The sequence below is a fragment of the Trachemys scripta genome, chromosome 3 (genome assembly GCF_013100865.1).
Source record: "Trachemys scripta elegans isolate TJP31775 chromosome 3, CAS_Tse_1.0, whole genome shotgun sequence".
Classification (NCBI taxonomy): domain Eukaryota; kingdom Metazoa; phylum Chordata; order Testudines; family Emydidae; genus Trachemys; species Trachemys scripta.
In genome coordinates this window covers 149,767,298-149,793,691 of record NC_048300.1, presented here as the reverse complement: position 1 = coordinate 149,793,691, position 26,394 = coordinate 149,767,298, and the positions used below count along the sequence as shown (strand labels likewise).

The window sequence follows — 26,394 nt, the reverse complement described above, 5'->3', positions numbered from 1 at the left end:
GGAAAGAGATACTTGTAAAACAAGCCCTTTACTGCCACTTGACAGGCCCAGGTAGTCACCTCCACAATGCTATATTACTTATTCAGAGTCCCTGAAGCAGAACTAATTTTTTTATTAAGCCTTTGCACAAATCCTATAATATTAAATATTTAAAAGTAACCTACGAACCAAAAAGGCCATAAACTAAGGCAGATTGAAGCATCCCATTTTGTAATCTATAAATATAAATATTAGATACGCTGAAGAAAGGTAATCAAAGTGCATTTAAGCTGCAGCCTCATGACCATAAGGAAGAAGCTTTACTGAAATCTTTTAGCTTTTCAAAGAAACAGAAATTAAGCAGTTGGTGTTAATGGCCACAGCTCTTTACACTCACTGAATGAAAAGGTGCAAGGATCGTGCAATAGTCATCTTTGCTGCAAAGTAAAAGCTGCATTTGTTTAATAAGAAAGTCTGGCTTGCAAGTCTGTCAAGTGTCTTGCATTCTTCCATCTCAGCCACCTGAGCTGTAGGAAGGCAATAGGCATTTGCCTGAAATTTTTTCTTCTGATCACATGGGGCTGCTGTGGTGTCTGCTGATCAGGCAACCAAGTGCTTCCTGGCTTGTTGCTCCCTCTGCTGAGCACAGCCAGAAAGGAGCAGTGAGAAGAGGAGTAAGTGGCAGCACAAGGACAAAGTGAGGGACCCAGCATTGGCTCCTGCATCCTCCTGCAGCTGCAACAGCCTCCCCCATCACGTTGCCCCAGCTAACAGCTCCTAAGCACCCACCAGCAGCTAACTAACTCTAGCTGCCCCAGCAGCCACCTATCCAGCTACCCAACACAACCTTCCCATGTGTGGGGTCTCAGCCTGGGCTCCATCCCAAACGCAAAGATTTATACAGCCATTTTTAGCCCTGAGGCTAGAGCCCCTTGAGCCCAGGTCAGCTGACCTAGGCCAGCCGCAGCCATACCATGCATTGTTTATTGCAGTGTAGATGTACCCTCTGTGTCTCAGAGAACCATATATGAGCCTAGATCAGTCAATGCTTGCAGAGTGGCAGGGATCAGACCAGAAGAGTTGCTTTCTATGTCTTTTTAAATAGGTTACTGGAGTCAGCAGTGACAAAACCATCCTGGGACATATAGCCTTACCTGAAGAGTTCTGTATTCCTGAATTTAGTGGTGAATAATAAACCATTCCACTGACACAGATTAATCAGCATCCATTTTAGGTATGCATACAAGACATTTTTTTGATGCACAACTCTTAAAAGTATCAGAGTAACAGCCGTGTTAGTCTGTATCCGCAAAAAGAAGAACAGGAGTACTTGTGGCACCTTAGAGACTAACAAATTTATTAGAGCATAAGCTTTCGTGGACTACAGCCCACTTCTTCGGATGCATATAGAATGGAACATATATTGAGGAGATATATATACACACATACAGAGAGCAAAAACAGGTGGGAGTTGTCTTACCAACTCTGAGAGGCCAATTAATTAAGAGAAAAAAAACTTTTGAAGTGATAATCAAGCTAACCGAGTACAGACAGTGTGATAAGAAGGTGCCACAAGTACTCCTGTTCTTCTTAAAAGTATATTCATATTCAAATTTCAGGCCAAGTTCTGCCCTAATTCATATCATGCACAATCCCACTGGAAGAGGGGCCCCAGAAGCTACCCCTAGTAACAAGACAACTGACTTCCCCACCCTGTCTGACCTCCCTCTCTTTTCCAGATGCCTAATACTCCTCTAATGACAAAAGTTCTGACTGCCTTCCAGCTACTAATCCCTGCAGACCCATTGCCTGGCAACTGCAACAGCATAAGTATGTGCTATCAGCTAATATGAAATTCTGCATAAACATGATATTCTCTGACAGTATGGAACTGGGGGAAAGTTTTGATGGATTTTTTTTGTAGTGAAGTACATATGAATATGCAGGCTCCAGTCTTGCAAACACTTACATATTTGCTAAATTGAATGCACATGAATCAACTGGACTGCTCATATGCTCAGAGATAAGCATGTAGTAAATGTTTGCAGGATTAGGGCCTCAGACCCTGATTCTAAAATTTGCTGTACACAGTCAGCCCCTTGAGCCCACACGGAGGGCCAAGGAGATCAGGCAGAGGAGTTTGAGAAGATCGGGGGGGAGGGGTTGTTAGTTTGTTTACCTCATTTGGGTTCAGCCTGGGCACAGAACTCTGCCTTACACACACGTTGCAGGGGCCTTAGGCCTGGTCTACACTTTAAAGTTTTACCGACATAGCTATGTTGGTTTGGAGTATGAAAAAATCACACACACACACCCTGACATAGCAGGTCCTAGTGTAGATGAGCTGTGTCTCCCCCCGGGGGAGAAGGGAAGGAAGGGGGTTGCCGGTATATCTAAACGGCTATGTGGAATATGGGCAAAAACTTTCTAGTGGAGTGCAGGCCTTAGACTATAAACTCTTCGGGTCAGGGACGGTCTCTCATCATATGTTTGTGCAGCACTCAGCACAATGAGGCCCTGACCTGACTGGTGCTCTGGGTGCTACTACAATAAAATAATAATAAATAAATACCCAAGCACTTTAGGTATCCACAAATCTATCAAAAACAAGAAACTTCCCAACTCAAGGGGATGCCCACAAATGTGGTAAATTACCCATATGTGATCTCTGTTAAACCCACAAGATGGAGCTATCTTAAAGGCTACTGGACTTGCACAAAGGAAATCCAGCAAGTAGCTTTAACATGTTTATTACAAATGTTCTCCCAATCCTGAAGGCTCTGCATTGCCCCAGTCTCTCTTTCTCACCGTATCTGACCAATTGCCAAGTTTCTCTCTCCATTGCGGAACCACTCACCAAGATGATCAGTCTACGGCCACAGTAAGGGAACAGTGTGATTTTAGGCAGCAGTCCTTAGAACAGGGGTTCTCAAACTGGGGGTCAAAACCCCTCAGGGAGTCATGAGGTTATTACATGGGGAGTCACGAGCTGTCAGCCTCCACCCCAAACCCCGCTTGGCCTCCAGCATTTATAATGGTGTTAAATATATAAACAAATATTTTTAATTTATATGAGGGAGTCGCACTCAGAGGCTTGTTATCTGAAAGGGGTCACCTGTACAATGGTTTGAGACCCACTACCTTGGAAGATCCCATGTTGTTTCATTTATTCCATTAAAGCTCCTGATTCTAGTGCTTGCTTGAAGGCTTTTTCAGACCCACGATTCCACCTTCCATTGAGGATGCTGGCAGAGCGTTTCTTTATAGCATCCATCCTCAGTTTCTCATGGTAAGAACAGTTATTGTTACAGACCAATCCCTCAGCTACAGTAATACTCCCAACCTGGGATGATCCAAAAATAAAGGATCAAGATGAAATCTCCTATTCTTTTTCCTCTATGGTACATAATGTGCTTCTGCTAGGCTTCCCCATCAGCCCACTATCTTTAATTTCAGGATAAGGTAGTACATGTGATTGGTACCAGAAAATAATTTTGTTTTCAAAGACATTATAACCCAATAGCCAGAACTGTCATAGAAGAAGGACTATATACTGTCTACAGGACACCGTGTTGACAGTACTTTTATACAATATCACTCACTCTCCAAACTGACATAGCCACAAGTCGTATCCTAATTGCAAATAAAACTACCATGTTCTTTTACAGGGTTTAATTTGCAAGATGAGAATTCCTATTCAAAGTTAGTCTGCGTATTAGAATCATCCAGAATTTTAAAAACAAAAAATGAGTGTGGGATTTCATTTGCTTACACGGCAGTTCTTGAAGAGCTAAATATTTGTACTCTGTTTCCTAAACCGGAAAATGATCCACGCAATTTATTATACCTTTGATTTTCTATAACAGTGTAGTTAATCATACTTACTGATCCCTTTGGGCCCAGCAATCCCATATCACCCTAAACCAAAAATAAGACAAATTATGTCAGAACAGGATATTCATATTCAATTACAAATGCAGTGTTCTTGATATGTTTTCCTCAATGTTTAAAAAATGATTGTTCTATTAAGAGCTAAGGAATTTGCTGAAGTACACAAAATGACACCTATAAATCAACCAAAAGGATTGAAAGTAATTTGTATTAATACATTTATTTGTGAAAAAAACAGATTTCAGTTTTTCCATTAGTATTGCAATTTCAAAAAGTGATTTTTGTACCATATTATCAAATATGTTTGTTTATTTATAATATATATTTCAAAATATATATGATAAACAGGGAAAGCTCCCTAACATCCCATTGTTGAGTAATAGTCTATAACAGGGGTGGGCAAACTTTTTGGCCCAAGGACCACATCTGGGAATAGAAATTGTATGGTGGGCCATGAATGCTCACAAAATTGAGGTTGGGGTGTGGGAGGGGGTGAGGGCTCTGGTTGGGGGTTGCAGGTTCCGGGCTGGGGCCAGAAATGAGGAGATCAGGGTGCGGGACAGGGCTTCAGGCTTGGGTGGTGGAGTGGGGTGTGTGGGGGTGGTGAGGACTCAGGCTGGGTGCAGGCTCTGGGGTGGGGCTGGGGACGAAGAGTGTGGGGGTGTAGGCGGGTGCTCTGAGCTCGGACCGAGGGCAGGAGGGGGATCAGGGCTGGGGCAGGCAGTTGGGGTGTGAGAAGGGGTGCAGGCTCCGTCTGGGAGTGTGGGCTCTGGGGTGGGGCTGGGGCAGGGGGTTGGAGCATGGGGAGAGGCTCAGGGATGCAGGCTCCAGGTGGCGCTTACCTCAAGCGGCTCCCAGAAGCAGCGGCATGTCCCTTCTCCAGCTCCTACTCAGAGGCACGGCCTTTGCATGCTGCCCCATCCACAGGCACCACCCCTACAGCTCCCATTGGCTGTGGTCCCCAGCCAATGGGAGCTGCATGGGCGGCCCTTGGGGCGGGGGCACCATGCAAAGTGGAGGCCTCTGGCTGCCCCTACGCGTAGGAGCCGGGGGGTGGGGGGGGCATGCTGCTGTTTCCAGGAGCCGTGTAGAGCGGCCCCTGACCCTGCTCTCTGGCTGGAGCGCCAAAGGGGGGCCATGCCGCTGCTTCTGGGAGCTGCGTGGAGCAGCCTCCGACCCTGCTCCTCGGCTAAGAACTGGAGCAGGGCAAGCCCCAGACCCTGCTCCCCAGTGGGAGCTCGAGGGCCGGATTAAAACTGTTTGCCCACCCCTGGTCTATAATAATTAGAGTTGGGCAGAAAAACTGCTGAAACACTTTTTTAATCAGAATTTGCTGATTTGCTGAAATCAGAATGTTCTGCGGGACCGCATCAGTTTCAACAAAATTCCTGCCTGTTTTCCTGCCATCTTGCCTGCCCAGTTTACTGGTGGCAGCCTGACTAGCTGATGGGGAGCCAAAAGCATGGAAGCCCTGGGAGACCAGGGTCACCAAGCTCCCAGCCTCAGCAGCCCAGGCGCCCCAGCTCTGGGGCAGGTTGCCTGATGGGCTGCCTGAAGGTATGTCTACACTGGAGCTGGAGGCAGGGCCGGCTCCAGGCTTTTTGGCGCCCCAAGCAGCGCAAAAAAAAAAAAAAAAGCCGCGATCGCAATCTGCGGCGGCAATTTGGCGGGAGGTCCTTCGCTCCAAGCAGGAGTGAGGGACCCTCCGCCGAATTGCCGCTGAATAGCTGGATGTGCCGCCCCTCTCCGGAGTGGCCGCCCCAAGCACCTGCTTGGCAAGCTGGTGCCTGGACCCGGCCCTGGCTGGAGGTATAATTTCCAGGTTGGGTAGACATATCTGGGCTAGCTTTGATTGAGCTAGCATGCTAAAAATAGCAATGTGGCTGCGGCTGAACAGACAGAGAGATAAGCTAGCCGCCCTGAGTATGTACCTAGAGCAGTGGTGGGCAACCTGTGGCCCACAAGCCGCACACAGCCTGTCAGGGTAATCCGCTGGCAGGCCGCAAGACAGTGTTTACATTGACTGTCCGCAGGCACGGCCACTCACAGCTCCCAGTGGCCATGGTTCACCATTCCCGGCCAATGGCTAACCGCGGCCACTGGGAGATACAGGCAGCCATGCCTGCGGACAGTCAATGTAAACAAGCTGTCTCACGGCCCGGCAGCAGATTACCCTGACGGGCCGCAGATTGCCCACCACTGACCTAGGGTTTCGGATAGGGACGGCAAGTCTATTCTGCCACATGTGCAGCTGTGGCTATACTGCTATTTTTAGTGCTCTAACTTCATCAAAGCTAACATAGGTATGTCTACCCAAGCTGAAAATTACACCTCCAGCTCCAGGTTAAATATATCCTACGAGTCAGAGCTTCCAGGGCTTCCAGCATCCCTAGCAGCCTGCCAAGAGAACTGTCCCATAACCAGGGCTCTCAGTAGAGCTGGGCAGAGAACGGTAATTCCATTTCATGAGGAATTTTGAAATTTATGGTTTCTGTTCCAAATCATAACAGAACCAGATTTGGAAATCTCAAAATCCTCTGTGAAACAAAATTACTGTCCTACACTGAGCTCAAATTACTATCATAATGATGTATAGATGCATTTTATCATAATCCCACCCCAGAACCCGCACCCCCAACCAGAGCCCTCACCCCCTCCCATACCCCAACCTCAATTTTGTGATATTGAGATATTTCCCTGAAAGCAGGACCGGATTAATGCAGGAGCTTTAGGGGCCTGGGCAAAAGGGGGCCTCGGCGCAGCAGGGCTCAGGCAGGCTGCCTGCATGCCATGGCCCCACGCCGCTCCCGGAAGTGGCTGGCTGCTGGCACGTCTCTGTGGCCCCTGGGGGGAGAGTAGGCTATCTTGAATTAACTTAACTATATTCTATATGTTTTAAAACTGAAATGTAACCACAGAATGGCTTAATGTTAATTAAAAGGCAAGTTTAGTGTAGCGTTAATAGCCTCGATGCCATAATTGTGATCATTTTGTTTTCAATTAGGGAAAAGACTTGTATACAGGGCCCCACAAAATCTAATAGCCCTGGGCCCACAGGAGAATTAATCCAGTCCTGCCTGAAAGTGGTTGCTCTCCCAATCCTTGATAGCCTGTAGTGGAGTAGCAGGTTTCCCAGAGCTGGGAATGGACATTTACTATAATTACAATTACTATGTAGTATCTGTTTTTACAAATAAATGTCCCTACAGTTATATTTTTGTGTTTAGTATAGAACACGCCATGTCATCACTTTAGAAACTGACTCACTAGTAGCAGACTCAAAATTTTGCTTCACGGGAACCATATTTGCTGAAGAACAAATCCCCTGGAGTCCCTATTTCAGTTTTAAAAACTTTTAATTGCTGACATAAGGGTAATCAAATGTCATACGTTAGGAAGTAAGCTGATCATTGCAGAAGTTAGGAATTAATTTTCTTGTCCAGACTACTGCATTATACAATTGGTTAGTATATTGCTTTACAAGTAGAAGAAGGGTATATCTTCCTTTGAAGCATCAGGTATTGGCCATTGGCAGAAGCAGCATATTGGACCTGATGGACAAGTGTGCTGATGTTTCCTTTTTTACATATAGTTTTAAAAACAAAAACAAGGCTTTTAATGTTTCAGGGGAGCCAGGGGATTTCAAAACTGAGACATTGGTGCGTCAGGTCCCAAAGGACACTGCAAAACTCTGCAGTGTAACCAATACATCCACTCTACTTTTGCAGTGATAAAATTATATGATAACACTGAGATTTGGTTTCTAATGGGAAAAAAATCATATTGGAAAAGTTTCTTCAACGGATAAAACAAAAAAGTTAGGCTAGGTCTACACTACGGGGACGGGGAGGTCGACCCAAGATACGCAACTTCAGCTATGTGAATAGCGTAGCTGAAGTTGTGTATTTTAGGAAGACTTACCTGGCTGTGAGGACGGTGGCGAGTCGACTGCTGCCGTGCCGCTGTCGACTCCGCTTCCGTCCCCTTGCCGCAGTGGATTTCCGGAGTTGACGGCAGAGCCATTGGGGATCGATTTTATCGCGTCTTCACTAGACACGATAAGTCGATCCCCAATAGATCGATTGCTACCCGCTGATCCGGCGGGTAGTGAAGACATGTCCTTAGTATCATTCACATAAAGAACATCTTAAAACAGATTAAGTGAAAATAATGTCTTACCAGGTCACCCCTTTCTCCTGGTTCTCCTTCTCCTCCAGCAGGACCCTGTATCAAAACAAGACACATGCTGTAAGAGTCTTATGCTCCTTAAAATTTGATGATTCTAGAGAATACAGTGATTGATATCATAATTAATATTAGAAGACTTACTTGTTCACCTTTAGGCCCTGGCTCACCAACCAATCCCTAAATGTAAAATAAAAAACAAAATATTTTAGAACCTAGAAATCACTGAATGTAAAGAGGGATTTTATATTTCACTCTGGTCAGAACTAAGAGGCTGTTATCTTGAACCAGCATTTCTGGAATATTTGGATCTGAAAGTAGCTTTTTCTTCCTTCCTCCATTTTAAAATTTATTTTATCAGAAGTATTCCTAGAGATATTTGGGTCTCAATTCCTGTTGTATTATTGCAACAACACTGTAGAACAACCAGTTCAGGAGCTTTTTTGGTGTACTTATAAATCAGATTCACTCAGAGACAAAGATTAGATCTGAGTCCTCTGTTCTTCTGATATTTCCTACAGGGAAGGATAGTGATAAGGACAGAGAGAGGAGGGAAGGCACTAGTAAATCTTTGTATCCAATTAGATCAAATGTCACGTAGGGCTCATTCTGAAATTTTCCAATCTCCTTTGTCCATCTCTAGACACACTTGTTCAGAATGTTTATACTTGGGGAATAGAAAATTCAATCATTTGGCCATAGGAATGGCCCTACTGGGTCAGACCAAAGGTCCATCTAGCCCAGTATCCTGTCTTCCGACAGTGGCAAATGCCAGGTGCCCCAGAGGGAATGAACAGAACAGGTAATCATCAAGTGATCCATCCCCCGTTGCTCATTCCCAGCTTCTGGCAAACAGAGGCTAGGGACACCATTCCTGCCCATCCTGCCAAATAGCCAAACAGAGCATTTCACTCCAGTTCAGATTCGAAGCAGGAAGGTAGTGACCAAAAGTGACTATGATGTAATGGCTGTTCATTAAGGTCTCTGTAAAATCATTGGAAATACTCCTGTGAGCTTCACTGGGCTTTGGATCAGGCCCTATATTGATTATCTCTGTCCAATTCATAGTGGAAAGGTATTCATAAGACTAATGCCATCATCACAAAGGACTTTAACTGCCACTCAAAGACAGGCCACAGAAAAGCCATAGGTAAACAGACCAAAATATGCTGAATCAGAAATAGCGTGAGACAGAAGAGCTGGCATTGCTTTCCCCCCACTTCCCAACATAAATATGAAAGATCCACCAAAGTGCTACCATGCAGTTACAGGAGTGCTCTATATTTCTATACGGGTAAATAGAACAGGTCCCAGTAGATGGTGACGAAGAATATGTGGCATAATTCCTGGGTTTGGAAGGATTGTTAAAATGAATTGTCATGCATTGCAAATATCTTCTTCTGGTTGCTTGACCATCACCTCTTAATGCACATATCACTGGGTTTTTGATTCAACTAAGGCTGGATACATTGCTTGCAAAGCACATCCAGTCCCCAGGAAATCAGGAAGGGAGGAGGGGACACTGATGACTTTGCATCAGTCTGGAGTGACCCCATTGTCTAAGCCTGAGACTGGCTCCAGAGGTAGACATTTCCAAATCTTCTGGACCAGTAGGGTGGGAAGGCTCAGTGGAAGGCATGGCCTCTCTGGGATGAAAAAGGAAATAAACTAAAAATATGGTTTTATATATACGGGTCTCTCTCAAATTATAAAAAGTAAAAAGAAACAATGAGCTGAATTAATTCGTAGCATAACTCTATTTATTTTAAAGGAGTTACACTGGGAATGAATTTGGCCCTATGCTTAAAAAAAAAAAAAGCAAATTTAGAAATATTCTCAGAAATCACTTACATAAATGGAAGTCAGCTGGATGTACTCTCAGAAACTATGAAAGACACTTTGATCTACTAAAAAGAGGAATTTGCAGATTCCTATCTGGCAACATTGACAGCTGGCTAGGAGTGTGTGTACCTGAAGTCAACATTCTGAAAAAACCACACATAAATATACTAACTTGATAGTAATTCAGAGAGGACAAATGTTCAAGGTGGCCCTTAAAAACTTGTCAATTTACCTAGATAAGTAATTTTAAAAATTGTCACTAAGCCTTCTGTGGGCAAGCACAGGAGTAAGGGGGCATAAACCAACCACAACCCCCGCCTAGCCTCGCTACATCACCAATGTGCGCTCTCCATGTCCTTCCCCGAGTGACTGGAGAAAAAGCGTATATTTTGTATAAGAATCCACCAGGGCCGGCTCCAGAATTTTGGCTGCCCCAAGCAGCCAAAAAAAAAAAAAAAAGTCGCGATCTGCGGCGACAATTCTGCGGGAGGTCCTTCGCTCTGAGCAGGAGTGAGGGACCATCCGCCGAATTGCCGCCGAACAGCTGGACGTGCCGTCCCTCTCCGAAGTGGCTGCCCCAAGCACCTGCTTGGTAAGCTGGTGCCTGGAGCCGGCCCTGGAATCCACTGTTATTCAGTGACATTCATCCTGCAAGGCAGGAAATCTCCAGCAAGTGAGTAGGAATTCTGAGGCTTCTCAGGGGCCCAATTTTTCCCTACAAAATACTGTTTGATCTTGTGAATGTGCATAGATAGCCTCAGAAGTTGCAACAGTCACTATATTTCTATAGTATATACAGAGTACATAGAAACATTGCAAATACTGAAGTAGGGTAACATTTTCTGTGACTTCCCATTTTCAGGAGTGCCTAAATCAGTGATTTTTAAAGGGACTTAGACACTTTTGAAAATTTTATCTGTAACCTTATTTATTTACAGGGTTGATTTTTTGGGTAGATTCTTATGAGCCTTAATTAGCCATCGGACATTTAGAGCACCCAACTTCTAAGCAGCTATAATTGATTTTGGTGTGAAACAAGAAACTGAGAAATTAATAATCATAACAATGAATGAGTGCTGTTAAAATCATTGTATTCCTCATGTTGCCATTCTTCACGGTGCATTCAAGCGCATTTCTTACCCTGTCACCTTTGGCGCCAGGCAGGCCTGAAGGACCTGGTAGTCCCGGTAGTCCTAGGTCCCCTTCAGGACCCTGTGAAAATAAACCAAGGATGGAAACTTCCCAGTATTGTTTCTGGATAGAACCAATGGATAACTATAACCAAGGGCCAGTTTCTGGGCCCCTTACACACATTGAGTAGTATTCTATTCCCAGAGTAATCCCAGCTCATACAGTCAGGGCATACTCTGTGTGAGTGGAGATTGCAGAATCTTGCTCATCTAAACAGTATTTTTGAGGAACTTATTATTGACTAACACAAATAGCAGCACTTATTGGACTTTTCCCTCCAGCCCTAGTGCTAAATAGTTTAGTTCTTAACAAAAAATTCCTGTCATTTATCCCCCATGGCTTGTACATTCCTCCTTAACAGCAGGCTCTTTCAGCTCAGACCTCTCCAACTGTGCTTCTAACTAGTACTGTGTAAATATTGTTTGAGTGGTAGTACAAGAGGGCATTCATGATCTGTCCCATTCATTAGGTCTAGGTAGCTGCTAGCAGAAAGCTGGTCTTTCACCACTCCTGCTTCTTGAAAATGCATAGCGCGCACACAATCTTACAGCTTTGGCTTCACACAAAACAAAAAAGCTTTATGCTTTTCCTATCTTGCCACCTCTTATAACCACAATACATTCTCAACATATTTTCATATGCTTTAAAATTTGAACATTGTGATTTTACTACAGACACAAAGTAGTGAAAAGGCAGCTTATCAATCATCCTTTTCATCACACTCCCTGTGTGAATAGGGGAGTGAGGATTCCTTCTGATGCCATAAGTTCCTGGAAAATAAATATAAGCTGATGGGAACTGAAATATGCTGCTTACCAGTTTCCCTGGTGGACCTGGAGGCCCGGCAGGACCCAGCTCACCTCTGCTACCCTTTTAAGAAACAGAAGGGCATTGTTACAACCTTGAATATTTATTTTCTAATTAATTGTAAATGAATGACCTTTTCCCCCTCAAACTTATAATTTAATAATAATAATGAATGGAGATATCCCATCTCCTAGAACTGGAAGGGACCTTGAAAGGTCATTGAGTCCAGCCCTCTGCCTTCTCTAACAGGACCAAGTACTGATTTTTGCTCCAGATCCCCAAGCGGCCCCCTCAAGGATTGAACTCACAAGCCTGAGTTTAGCAGGCCAATGCTCAAACCACTGAGCTATCCCCCTGATTCACTTACTCTTTTTCAGTGGGCTCTAATTTAAGGTTCATGTATATTAATGCAAACAAATGCAAGAGTCATAAAACTAAAACGTTCTTAAAAGTAGTTTAAAAATCACTATACATCTGTCATGGCATACACTATGTTAATTAATATTACATTCCTGGACTTTTCTCATAATTTCCCAGTACAAACAAACAAACTCTATTTTATAATTACAATTTTACAACTATTTAATAATATTTAGGGACAGTCTGTGAACCCCTAATTCACACCAGTTAGCCATTACTCACAGAAATGATCCTCTCCGTGGGACTACTCCAGTGAGTAGCCACTCATCACTAGCCAACTTCAGGAAAGCACTTGATCACGTCATTAAGTCTATCCCTATCCAAGACAGCATTTAAGCACATGCTTAACTTTAGGCATGTGCTTTTAAGTCTCATGAATGGGACTTACGTGCATGCATAAGTGCAGTCATGATGCCCAGTGTGAGTTTGTATATTATAATCTGGCTTTTAACTATTAGCCTAAAGTCTCATACTCCCTTACAGTGGACACATCCAGAGCCAAATGTGAAAATTTCATGGGAGAGTTCTGGTCAGCAGCAGACTCAATGAGGTAACAAAGACCATGAATTTTATGGGGGGGGACCCTAAAACTTGTGGGTTTTGTCATGGATGTCAGGACAAGCATACATCTTTAATTATGCTTTAACCTCACATCTTTACTTTAGGACATGTGTACATATTAAAATTTAAATTATGTATATATTTTAGACATCATACCCATATATAATATATAGCACTATCTCTTTAAAATATATGCTATGGGTGAATTTCAAAATTTGAAGAAATTTTTTAAAGCGCCTAAGTCCCATTTTCAAAAGGAACTTGGAGACAGATTTTTAAAGATATTTCAAAGGGAGTTAGTGGTATGTTCAAAAACACCTAGGTGCCTAAGTGCCTAGCTTCATCTTTAGGTACCTAAATACCTTTAAGAATCTGGCCCTTAGGAGTCTCTCATTGAAAGTCAATAGGACTTAGGCACCTAAATCACATAGGCTGAGATTTTTAAAGGTATTGCAGTACTCAGTGTTGCAATGCTCAATTGATTTAGGAACCTAAATCTCATTTTCTAGAGGCATTTAGACCCCTGGGAGCCTAAATCCCAGTGATTGTCCTAAATGCCTAAATCCCTTTAGAAGATGAGAATTAGGCTCCTAAATCAGTTAGCCATGGCACTGATGAGTGCCACAATACCTGAAAACCTTTAAAAATCTGGTCTTTGGGGACAAGAAATTTGTACCGTATACAATTTAGGGAGAATACTTGCTATAAAATCATGATGCAGCATGTAATGAGACTATAACATTCTTTATTTAGCAGTGAAAGTTATCAGTTATAAAGACCGGTTATTTTAATCTGATGTGTGTGTGGCTCTAAAAGATCTGGCTGAGAATGGATCTAATTACTCCAATATGGCATACAGTGGATAATTCACTATTTCAGAATGAAAAGGAAATTGTGACATGAGTGGATAAAAGGAGACATGAAAAATGCATTTTAGACCATATGTCATATATGCATGGATTGGCTTCTCAGACAAGGTTAGAAAGACTGAACTCTCAAATTTTCACAAAATAATGAGGTATCCTGGGGAGATCAGAGAATTTAGAAAGATTTTTTCCCAGTCATTTCCTCAACAAAGTTCCTGTGCTGTTAAAGCCATTATTTTTTAAAAAGTATTGCTGCATGGTTTGTGGAAGCATTATTCATAGTAACAGTCTGACCCTCACCCTATGACCCAGAAAACTCAGTAATCTTCTGTAAATCCTACATTTAACCACACAAATTCTGTATTACACTTCTACCCAGGATTGTCACATATTGTTCTAGATTTCAGGTTCAAGAAAGAAGATTTAATTTTAACTAAGATCAGTTTAAAAACCATTTATATCTGGATACCCCATAAGGACCATTTCTGAATGATATGAAAGTAAAATAAATCCTTTCAACACAATTACATTGACACAGAATAACTACTTGGCACTTGAATCATGCAGGTTCTGGTCATGTGATACTATATTTGCAACTTTTCCTCAAATAGCAGTATTTTTCAGTGTTTCCCTAGTATGGTGAAAAAATACACTGAAGATATCTCCTGCTACCACAAAGATACTGTTATTGGATAGATTATTTCATACTAATGTCACATCTTTGGGTCCAGATGAGCTGTGCTTGACACGGGACCTGAGTGGAAAGACAGGAAGACAGTGACTCAAAGCCACTTTTCCACCACCACCAACTCCCAGGCCTAGGGCCAGCCAGGATCTTCATTAGCCCCAGGCATAATTTGAAGCAGCCCAAGACCTGTTCTACATTACACCTGTCAGGAATGATCCCCTAGGATCTATTTTGTTGGCCAGGGATCACCAGAACACAAAAAGCTCTGGCCATGCCCCCAGCACATCACTCATGGCAGGGGTGGAAGGGCCAGAAGTAGGCGGTATTTTGCTACTTGGGGATGCCCTGATGTCATAGGATCGCCAGATAGTCTGTTACAACAGCATCCTGGCTCCTCCAGTGCAAAGCAGCTGGATGGAAGGCCGAGGATGTGAACCAAAGACTTCATGACCAGTTCTGATCATCAAGAAAGAACATCTCATACTTATACACATTAGTTTTATCTTATCTCTTATATAAGGCAGATAGATTTTATATTACACATCTTGAAGTTGTAGAGGGACCACTCCCGCCCTGTCTGAAATTAGTGGGAGTTTTAACATTGGCTTCACTGGAAGCAGGATTGTGACCTTCATATGCAGAATGTGCTTTGTTCTTGATCTAACTATAACTTATGTGTCTCTCAAGTATGTGCCCAGTCCATGCTGTTTCCTAGCACCACTGTGGTGATAGCTGCCTGGAAAGGGGTGAGGAGGGGTACACTCTCCAAGGGTGATGCAGCTGCCATGCTGGTGTGTAAAGAGGCCGGCCACAATCTAGCCCCAGTGTCCTTTCAGAGCCTCAGATAAAAGGCACCATCCATTTTGTGCTGGATCCTCAGGTGCACCTGAGCAGAGAAGGGCATTGGTGGCTATGCAAGGGGACAAGGTCGTCTGGCCCAGTAATGCAAAACAGCTGGTAGGATAGGCAAGGACCCAGCCCTGTTAGAGTTTACTATTCCACTATAGAATAAACACACTTTGGGGTAAATTCGAGTGCAATGTGTGCAGTTTTGCCATGAGCCAGACAGGGTTCTTCCTGGGGACATTGTCCGTAGCACGGCTCCTCCACCTCCCCTCCAGCCCACATGCCACACTCTAGCCTGAATTAACTGAGTCTGCCAGCAAAAAATTAAAAAATCTTTAAAAAAAGCTAACTTTTTCAAATGGCTTAATATCAGTTTTATGCTGTCAGACAGGATGTTCACACCTCTGTATGTCACATTCTCTGCCAATGCTACATTAACAATTATCCATGGAATGTATGGCGTCAAGAATACAGGTGACATTCCATTAACCATCCAGCATTATTTAAAGTTACCTGGGCTGAATATTTAAAGATATGTGTGTATGCATATTAATACAGTAGAACTATAGACTCTGATAAGTATTAATATACACTTATTGCAAGTGCCAAGTGATCGCATAGCCTAAGACATTATCCTTTCAAAATCAAGTCAGGCACAGGAGGGAGAATCTAATGGCTTAGAAATGAGGACCAGGAAACCTGGGTTCTTCTTTTGCTTCACATATCCTGTGTGATGTTAATCTATCTGTGCATCTTTAAAATAGGAACAGTAATACTACCCTATGTCCTAGGGGTTGTTTAAAAACAACTTCATTATTTGTGAAACTCTAAGACTAAACAGACGAGCAGTGCCAAAAAAATTGTGTATGCACAGTACATCCTGGGAAGGTGAAGACATCGGACTACTTATCCTGCCACCGTGTTGATGCCCAACTGAAGAAAATGGACCCACTTTTAAACTTCAGGCATGTAAAGGGACCTGGTATCAAAAAGTTGATTTAAGTGACGGGACAATTAGTACAGCAATCCAGGATACACTTCAGGCTGAAAAAAAGGTCTTACAATTGTACCTATGAAAATAATCTTTGCAGTAGAGCACAGATAAAGAAAATAATTCAGCTAAAAACTACTGTATATACTAAACATTTTTTTTTAAAAACAGCCAATATATAGAAGCTAATATGCATGCATATCTCCAGGTTATTTACTCAACTTACTATAAAAGCTTAAAACACCAAGCTATTTAACAAATTCAGAATTATCCAAAATATTAACCAACTAGAAAGGCTGGGAATAAAGCAAAAGGAACAAGTGTCTGGTATAAATTCACCATGAAAAATTAAACGCTGCTAAATCTTAATAAATGTGTGGGGAGGAAAAATTGCAGATAATTACTTAAGGGAACACAGTCAACCTCACTGATTAGGCTTGACACTTTGACGTTTAAGAATTATTTCTTTTGGGCCACCACAATGACCAGTTTAAAAAGGATTTAAACCACAAGTTCAGTAATTATTTAGAATGACTTGTAATGTGATGCAAACATACTGTTAACTGACAAAACAATTACAATTGAAAAGAAGCTATGTTTGATTGGAAGTTAAAAATTCAAGTTGCACAGTACTCTTGTTACAAATGTAAGCATGTCATTTTCCTGTTTTATTAAATGAAGGTTGAATATTTCATAAAAAGCGCATAAATTATAACAGGCTTTTTTCTCAACTGCCCATACCAATTTTCTAATTAAAATTAGATAGATGATTATATTTTCTCAAGTGTTTATTTTCCTATACAGAAAATCTTGAGTAGTCAAGCAGATAAGATTGTATGCTCTATTCCAATAAACAGATAAAAAATATTTTGTCTGTTGTTGGAATAGACTATGTAATCTAATTATCTTCATTTTGAATCATTAAAACCTCATCTGAAAAACTATTATAAATGTTTAAGCTATTGGATATGACAGCTCTGGTTTCTGAGCACTGACTGGCTAACAACCAGGGTAACAATATTCTTCTGTGGATTTTAATAATAAAAATGGTTGTATTTATATAGCATCTTACATCCCAAAGGTTCCCAAACTGATATGTTAGCAATATGATGGTTTAGTTGGTTTTGGTCCTGCTTTGAGCAGGGGCTTGGACTAGATGACCTCTTGAGGTCTCTTCCAACCCTGATATTCTATGATTCTAATATACAGGTGTTACTTCTTCACCACTGAAATATAATCGCCAATGAGGGAAATGCAGCCATTATTTAATAGTGCACAGAAGCAGCAACAGGGCTTGAAAACTCACTTGCCAGCAGAAATGGGAATTTTCCATTAGTAAGTGCCTCTTGCAGGCTGCTTAGATAAAGAGGCCGCCTGAGAATATTGTTAATAAAATAGAAAAAGATCACGTTTAAATTTGTAAACAAGAATCTCACCCCCCGCCCTCCATATCAAGTTACACCACAGAGGCGCACTGGAGGAGTGCTAATCTTGTTGGCTCCATCATCCCACACTGAAGGGTGTCCCGGCCCTTCAGCAATTACTAGCCTTGTTGTCTATCCACCGCACTGAAGCAGAGGACAGAAGTAACACAACCCTTTTGACTCCCCTTCCTTTTAGCCCATGAGAAGGTGCAGTGGCTTCCTAGTTCTCTCACTTCCTTGGGCCTATTAAGAAAATGATCCTGATAGCAGTGACTTCTTGGTGGCTTCTCCTCTTCTCTGTCAAGAGAAAAAGGGAAGAACTCCAGGTACCTCCTGACTCCTGCCACAGAACCCTCCACTAGGAAGATGGGAGCAGGGGTTGGAACGAGAGTGGTGCATGGAATACGGGCTTAATATGAGTAGAGGGCCTTTGACAGTAGAAGGAACCAGGAGAGGAGAAAAAGGAAGGGAATGATCAGTAGGAGGATGGAGAGTGTAGACTTGAGGAAAGGAAAAGTTAGAAGAGAGGAAGGAAGAAACTAAAATAAGTGGTAAAGAGGTGACCAAAGTAGAGATTAGGGGAAGGAAAGACAAAGAAGAAATAATTCATTGAAGAGCAACCATGGGATCTGTTACATTACTGAATGATGAAACAAAATGAGGGGAACATATTCCCCTGATCTCTGCAGTGACAAACAGAAAAATCACTATATTTAATCTGCATTGAGTGTTTCTGTCTGACAACAGGGTTACTAATAATTAACCCAGCATGTCAACTCCTATTTCTATGGACCGCTGATTTCATAAACTCATACTTGCATGTTATGGGATTAAAAGCATAGTTTAGCAGATTATCTTGCATGGTCAATGTAGAGAGATACTTTGTTCTTGATCTAACTATAACTTTTATGTGTCTCTCAAGTATTTAGGAGATCAATGCCAGGAGAACAGTTCAGAAAACAAATTTCATTCCATCCAAGACAACGCAGTTGGAGGCGTCCAACAAACCCAAGCTTTGGTGAGTATAGTTATGGCAAGCTTAACATTGAGATATTGTGTCACAACATGCTGAGTATATATATTCATGTTATCTATTTTTATATCCTTCCTGGACAGCCAATGGCCAAAAGTCATGCAAAGGTGTGTTCCAAAGAAAATAGTGTGTTGTAATAAAGTACATTCAGCAAATGACAATGCAAACCACAGAAACATACAGAAAGGAAAAGTAAACTTGTTCTTTAGCTGAGATTTGTTGAATATTTAAAGTCAGAGAGCAATTAGTTTATAGGAGCCAGTTTCCCTGCCTGGTTCCCCTTACAAGTAAATCACTAATGTTATATCACAGCACAAGGCCTGAAGGCTCCAACTGAACACCTCTGGAGTGGGATGGCAAGAGAGAAACTTGCAAACAGAGGTCATGGAGCATGAGTTCTTCTGAGCAGCAAATGGTCTCACACTGTGAATTCTAGTGCATTAAAACTATCCCCAATTCACAGACAGTCTGTTGGGGACCATTTCCAGTAAGTTACAGCAGCCTCATGCTCTTCTAACTTCTCTCGGGACCAAGACGGAGGCCAGGCGAGAAGCAGAGAAAGAAAATCAAAAAGCTGTTACCAGCCCCCTACAGCCACCACCTCTCATATCTCATCCGCAGCATAGACTCTGTCCCTCTGTCTTCAACATTACACTTCAATGAGTGCCAGCATATTTCTCTGTGTAATTCCTTGCTTCTCCTAACCCACCCTCCTTCAAGGCTTATTCTTACCCTGGACTAGCAATCTTTCAAAATCTCTTGTATGTTTTTCTGAAGTAGGCTAATGCTGTGGAAGCAATCTCCAGCAAAAGTACATACTCCTCTGAACACCAGTATTTTCAACCAGAAGGAACTACTATGGTTCAAAGCACTACCTGTCCAGCCCCCTCCACCAGTGAGTAATATATCTAGTAAAAGCATTAGAAAGGATCCAAGCCACAATGTTCGGAGGTGTGTGTACAGCACTGGCTCAGAGCATGTAGTGGTGTCTGTTTCTAATAGCTGGCCCTGAAAAGGATAAGAACATGTTCTTTACTGATAGCTAAACAGTTACTTTTTTAGCTTTAGTGGTAGGGATTGTGCTGCTGGTGTTGATGATCTTGGGCTTGGTTCCCACTCTTGACCAGGGGGGTCTCTACATGTGCGTCCATGGGTCCTTCTGTTTGAATCTGGGGATTCTGCTCAGCCTATTATGAAAACAGAGACTAGCTGCAAAATGAGGATCCATGTTTCAATTTCAAACTCGCCACCACCACCACCCAAAATAAGTTGTGGAATAATTGTGTCAATTGTTTTGTTTTGAGTCCAGCTGAAATCTGTATATACTGTAATTGTGAGCACAGCTGCTTTTTTAATGTGGGTTGATGCACATCCACTTGACTAAGGAGTTAGAGCTTAGTGTTTTCCTTAAGTAACTGGCACTTGTGATAAGTAGTATGTGTACCACATTGTTGGGTTCATCAATCAGACATCACAGTTCCAAATATGCACAGTAGGAAACAAGTCAAGTACTTACAGGTGGACCCCTTGGCCCTATTGGTCCCTCTATCCCCTGTGGTCCTTGTTCGCCCTGTTTTCATAATGATAAGAACAGAGCATGTTTGAAAACTGACTCTTTGCACAAAATAGAAATGTTCTTGTGAAAGATTCAGAAAAGAAGAAAAGTGATCTTACAGGTTTACCAGAATTTCCCATTAAACCTGGTATCCCAGGGGCACCTGCATTACCCTGTTAGACAGGAAGGTGAAAAAGTTAGCCATACCAAGCTACCAGTTACCATAGCAGTTCAAGAGAATTAACAAAGAAATTAACAAGCAATGAAATCAAACCACTTGCTGTACCCATTTTTGCTCTTACTCTTTAATCTCCACCTGATTCTCCTCCATCCAATTCCACCAAGTTCTTCCCTTATTTTTGTACAGCCACCAATCACACTGATGGGACTCCACAGAAGCATGCCATATATTTAAATTGAATCCCAACTTCCAGTCTAATCTCTTTTTTGAGTTGCTCATGGTTTTTCCTCAAATAAATTTCTTTTGGTCTGATATTTTCAAATCTTTTTGTTCAGGCCCTATGTGAATATTCGTGAAGAGTTTGAGCAGAATTGGAACAGTCATTTTTCAGTTATTTGAACTGTTAGAATTGAAAGCTCTTGTCTTTTTATCCATTTAATGAAGCTGCATATGCTGTTCTTATTAACATATCTGATCCTTTTTTGAAGTGTACTATGCTATGTGTGTCAATGATATCCTCTGCAGTGAATTTCACAGAATTACTATATGCTGCATTTAAAAAAAAAAACATTTTCTTTTAAGTATTTTGAGTCAACAAAACCTTCTTTCATCTTTTACGCAAGATCAATGCTATTGTCACAGTGAAAGAACTGCAAAAACTGCAGTCCAACCACTGATTAAGTTTTTGTTCACTTATCTGGCATGTATCATTTTTTATGTCAATGGTTATTTTTCATTTAACCACAATGACAAGTGAACAAAACTTCACTGGCTATTTTAAAATTTGATAAACACAAAATCCAGTTTTAGAGGAAAGGAAGTAGATTATTTAAATTATTTTACCTTTGGGCCAGAAACACCATTTGCTCCTGGGGAGCCAGGTAAACCCTAAAAGAAACAACATTTTAAATGTCATTTGTGTGTTATTACAGAGTTTAGAAATGTACAAAAAGCACCTGCTGAAACTGTTGTTAAAAATGTAACTTTACATTATTGCAATCATAATTTATACTTTTTGAGTCCTTTCACCTGAAGATCTTGATGCACTTTCCAAACAGTAATTGATAAAGCCTGATCCCCCTGCGAAGTAGGTAAATAGTATTATCCCCATTTTATAGTTAGGCAAAAGGCAGCACAGAGAGGTGAAAGATTGTGCTTTGTTCAGGGTCACAACATGAGTCACTGCCACTACCCGATTCAGAAATGGGTATAATACCCAGAACTCCCCACTCCAATCTTATGCTTAGACTACAAAACCCCTCTCTCGTTTACACTCCACATTCCCTCTCTTGTATACAACCGTTCACAGCAAGTGCTCTCTATAGTTAGGAAAAAACATAGCAAAAAACAGAACCAACTTCAGAATGCAACTGTACATCAAATGATATTTTAACTTAGTTCCTTCAATATCTTTTCTGAGTATCTGCTCCTGTAGCAGAATGTTTTGAAAACGTTTCTGTTGGGCTTTTAACACTTGACACTGGTTTGACACAAATAAGCAATTATCGTGAGAGAAGTAACTGTAACCAGTGCAGGAAGTATTTCTTTACCCTGGCATTGGAGGCTGAATTTTTCTCTAGCTGCAAATGTAAAGGAAATAAGCTTTTTATTTTGGGAACGTTATGCACTATCTATATTCCCAACATATCCAACATTTTAAATCTACAAACTACAAGATTAAACATAAAAATGTATTTACTGGTATGGTATATGTCTCTTTGACTGTGACCAATCCACATGAATTAAGAATAGCACTGTGTATTTTAACAACAGAGCAGTGCTATGCCTTTTATGTATGTATTTTATGGTAGATTCAATTTGTTCTTAGTTATTCATACTGTTTGAATTAAATGAAACCCTCATAACACCCAAGTGTGGAGAGCCCCATAATGGGACAGCTGCAGATTCTCCTATCATAGGCAAATCCCTCACTGACATAAAGTGAGTGTATCTGGCCACTAGCTCCCTCACATCCCTTCCGTATGGGACATTTTGGGGCAGGAGGAAGTATGGGGCACTCCAGCAATCCTAGACTGGCAGAACAGCCGCAGGGGATTGTTCCATCTGGGTAAATTCAACCAGCCTTAGGCTGCTCTAACTTTCATTGTGGATCACTTTGGCCCCCAGCCAGTCCCAAGATTAGGAAAGGCAGAAAGCCATCTTTCACTACCTCACCTCCTTAGCTGCCCCACATACAAGATCAGTACAGCTGAGGACTGAGCCCTCAGTGTTGATAAAGACAAAATCAAATCCTAATACACAAATATCAGAATATATCTTCAATCCTATAACTCAGACAGACCAAAAAAAAACCACCAATAGCAATGCCTCCTACACCTCAGGATGACCACAAGTCTCACCTCCTACAGCATTAAATCTAAAACCCACACCAAATAAATAAATACCAACAAGAAATTCTGGGCTTATGTTAAAATTTATAAGGCAGTCGGGTTGGGATTCAGAAAGTTATTTAGGCACTTAACTCTTTTCATTTCAATGTGTGATGAGCAAGTATATAAACCTAGATAGATAGGTGGATAGAATTATAAAGAGATGATTAGTAAAAAGAACTGAATAAAGAATAAATATTGGTAGAAAGAATGAAAATAGCATTCTACTGATTTGTAAACGAATTCCTTTATACTTAAAACTAAACCACACTCAGACACCCCTACTATCAGACAAGGTCTAGTAAACTCCACTGTCTGGATAAACTCCACTGTCTGGATAAAATTAAAAACTTATTGGGCCACATGCTCAGATATTCCCACAGTGCACAGAGTCAGGGGGTGATATGTAAAGCTTCTACTTACACTGTTCTGATCCTGATGTCCATGCCTTCTACTATGTGCTCTGTTAGAGTAGCTTGCAGGCTGTTGTTTATGCCAGCCTGTAACAGCCACAAGGCATTGAACCCTTAGCCCAGAAAGAACTCCCAAGGAAGTTGCATGTTGGTCCACCCTTTTTTAGTAAACTACTTCCCTATTATGCTGACAGCCAGGAGGTTGTTTTGTGTGCAACCCTCTATTTTGGCTAAACGCTTCAGGATCACCCTTGCACTGGAGTTATCCTCCCTGGGCCATTCACTCAGTTTTTACACCCAAGGTATGATGAGGCATAAAAGCTGGCACAAGTGCATCTGAGAAACTGGTCTCTTCTTTGTGTTTGAACTGAATAGGACTTTCACATTTAAAGTATCAGATACCTACTGGCAGTCCTTGAAGTCCTGCATCTCCTGGAGCACCAGGTTTTCCTGGTTCACCCTGAAAAAAAATCGATTTACATAAATTATATAAAATCTTCAGTTAAATAAGTAAAAAACCTTTATTTCTAGAAAGCAGAAACAGTATGATTTTAGACATTTAGGCTGGGGCCTAAAGTTTACTACAAATTACCACAGTAACGTTCAGAAACCAAAAGCAGTAGCACGATTGAAAAACATACAAAATATATAGGTGAGTGGAGCTATTACAGTTAGAGCAATGTGAATCAAATGACATGTAAACTGAGATAGCCAGATAGGATACAGTTAGCCTACCTTTGCTCCAGGCATTCCAGGGATCCCTTCCCGGCCATCAACCCCCGGTAAGCCCTTGAAACACAGATAGCATATTGTTATAAAGAACATTCTTTGCTTGTCTTAATGCTGTTCCCCAACATTTGCAATCTAAAGGATCACAATAGAGAACAAATTTTTAAAATAAATGAGATATACATACAGCTTCTCCTTTAGGCCCAGGAAGGCCAGTTATTCCTCTAATACCTTGAGGACCCTAAAAAAAAAAGATACATTGAAGTGACATATGCAAGAAGCATCAATACATGATTATTCAGGGATGTATTTGGTAAGTTACCTTCAGCACACGTAATGGGATATATAATATTATTGCTAAATGTTTACTGTTAAATATGATTTGAACTCACCCTGTCTCCCTTCGGACCTGTCTCTCCCCGTAGACCTCTCTGTCCCTGGTCTCCCTGCAGGAAATATTTTCATTTAGCAACAAAGTCATAATACAATTGGTCGTATTGATTAAATTAAATCAGGTAAAACATCAAAGGTGAAATTCACTCTTGTGCAGAGAGCATGTGCTTGGCCCTGTGCAACATTTGAGCCCCAAATCAAGGGTTTAGGTGGGTCTTGAATGGTACATAGCGACTTCTAACTGGTGAATTTCAGTTTAATGGCTCACTCTTGCATTACTTGGGAACACCTAAAACTCCCAGTGAAGCCAATTAGAGTTTGGGTGCATAAAGATGCAAGATCTAGCTTTTAATAAGCACCACTGCCTTTTAAATGTCCTTGTGTTTTCACATTTACCCATACTCCGCTTAGGCTGCACTCTCACTCTATAAACAACTAAAAAGTTATTCAGTGGAACCCTCTTAAAAGGGAATCACTTCACTATGGGAAGGGAAGATATCTACATTCATGCTGGTATCCATGCTGACTAGTCCATTTAAGCAATTATAGATAGGTATATAGTTTTCTATATAAGATATGTTAGATGGTACTTCCCTTCCCCTTATTAGATCAAAGCATTGTTTCAGGTGTTTAGGTACTTACGCTCAGAAGGTGAGTACATCTATATTTTTTCTGTGGAGGATGCACTAATTCTAAATGAAATATGTCTAATTTACATTGAAACTAATGTGTAATTTACATTGACATTAATTGGCCTGTGCAGTTTATAGTTAACAGGCCCTGATGTAGGCCAGAAGTTAGGGCACTCACCCAGGATGTGTCCCCCCTCTGCCTGATTTCCACTTGATATAAACTATTTAAATATTCACTGGGCCACAGAGAGTGTAAGAATGATGCTATAGCCCAGTGCTTAGTGCACTCACCTGGGAAACCCAGGTTCCAGTCCCTGCTCCAATGTGTGTTTAAGTATTCTACACAAAGTGGGCCTGGGTCTCCCACATCCTGGGTGAGTGCTCTAACCACTGGGATAAAGGGTATTCTGGGGTGGGTAAAATGGGACACAAGATCCTCTTCGATTTTTGCAAGAAAGAACTTTGGGGAACCGGGCTTAGATATCACCCCTCTCCTCAGCCTATTGGCTCGTTTAGGCAGCTCCCCTCTCAGCTGGCTGGCTTTTGTGAATCTCTTTAAGTACCTAACTCTCCCCATGCCTTGTATAAGGAGCCTGGCACCTAACTTAGGGCTGAGGATTCCACTAGGAGGCAAGGTACCTAAAAGTTAGGCACTGTACCATTGATCCCAGGTCCCTTTTATGGAACGGTTCCAATGTGGGATAATGATGTGCAAAAAGAAAAGAACCCAGCTTGACGTTCAGAGCCCAAAGGGAGTTTACAGACTTGGCACTAAGAAATAAACATCTTTTTACTAAGTGCCTGTTCTGCTGTTATCAAGTTACACCGTTACCTTCAATAGCAACACTATCAGACTCAAAATGTCTGAAAAAACCTACACAATACACAATACCACCTGAATAAAGGTGCTTAATTAGAACAATTTCTCTGCTATAAGGCTAACTTTTATTTCTTTTATTATGACATCTAAAACACCCAAACTGCTTTCCCCACCATAACAAATATTGTTAGAAAAGAGGTAAAGTGCCCTTGTTTAAATGGACAACATTTAGCTTCTACTGGACTCAAAAATGATTTGTTTATCCCCATGTATGAAAGGGAAGAGTCACTGTGATTTTTATCATTCAACTGAATAATGCAAAGAGAAGTTTTTCTGTTTTGTTTGTAAAACAAGGGACTCTTGTGTCTCCAAAACATAAAAGTGCTTGCCGCTGAGTTATGATAGTGGGCAACAATAGAGGCAAAGATATGCATGTATGTTATGCCCAATTTTTAAAAAACATTTTTTCTTTATTTTTTATATATGCATTTTAAGAACACGAATTGTTATACCAGGCTAACCTGGCCCATCTTGTCTGGTATCAGTTACAGAGAATC

The 26,394-nt window shown here is 41.5% G+C and overlaps 1 protein-coding gene and 1 long non-coding RNA gene across 2 annotated transcripts in view; one reads left to right on the top strand and one right to left on the bottom strand.

The window, feature by feature from the left end:
• Positions 1–26,394, bottom strand: part of COL9A1 (collagen type IX alpha 1 chain) — a 95,809-nt gene that overhangs the window by 15,610 nt on the left and 53,805 nt on the right. Inside the window, exons 22-33 of the mRNA XM_034766225.1 lie at positions 24,385–24,438; positions 24,180–24,233; positions 23,999–24,052; positions 23,670–23,723; positions 21,304–21,348; positions 20,399–20,452; positions 20,241–20,294; positions 11,905–11,958; positions 11,038–11,109; positions 8,200–8,235; positions 8,050–8,094; positions 3,865–3,897 (exon numbers count right to left, since the gene is read on the bottom strand). Coding sequence (XP_034622116.1) covers positions 3,865–3,897; positions 8,050–8,094; positions 8,200–8,235; positions 11,038–11,109; positions 11,905–11,958; positions 20,241–20,294; positions 20,399–20,452; positions 21,304–21,348; positions 23,670–23,723; positions 23,999–24,052; positions 24,180–24,233; positions 24,385–24,438 — 609 coding nt within the window. The remainder of the gene's footprint in view (positions 1–3,864; positions 3,898–8,049; positions 8,095–8,199; positions 8,236–11,037; positions 11,110–11,904; positions 11,959–20,240; positions 20,295–20,398; positions 20,453–21,303; positions 21,349–23,669; positions 23,724–23,998; positions 24,053–24,179; positions 24,234–24,384; positions 24,439–26,394) is intronic.
• LOC117875194 overlaps positions 1–26,394 on the top strand; it is a 50,807-nt gene that overhangs the window by 6,846 nt on the left and 17,567 nt on the right. Inside the window, exons 3-4 of the long non-coding RNA XR_004645207.1 lie at positions 1,719–1,809; positions 18,614–18,709. This is a non-coding gene — a long non-coding RNA (uncharacterized LOC117875194). The remainder of the gene's footprint in view (positions 1–1,718; positions 1,810–18,613; positions 18,710–26,394) is intronic.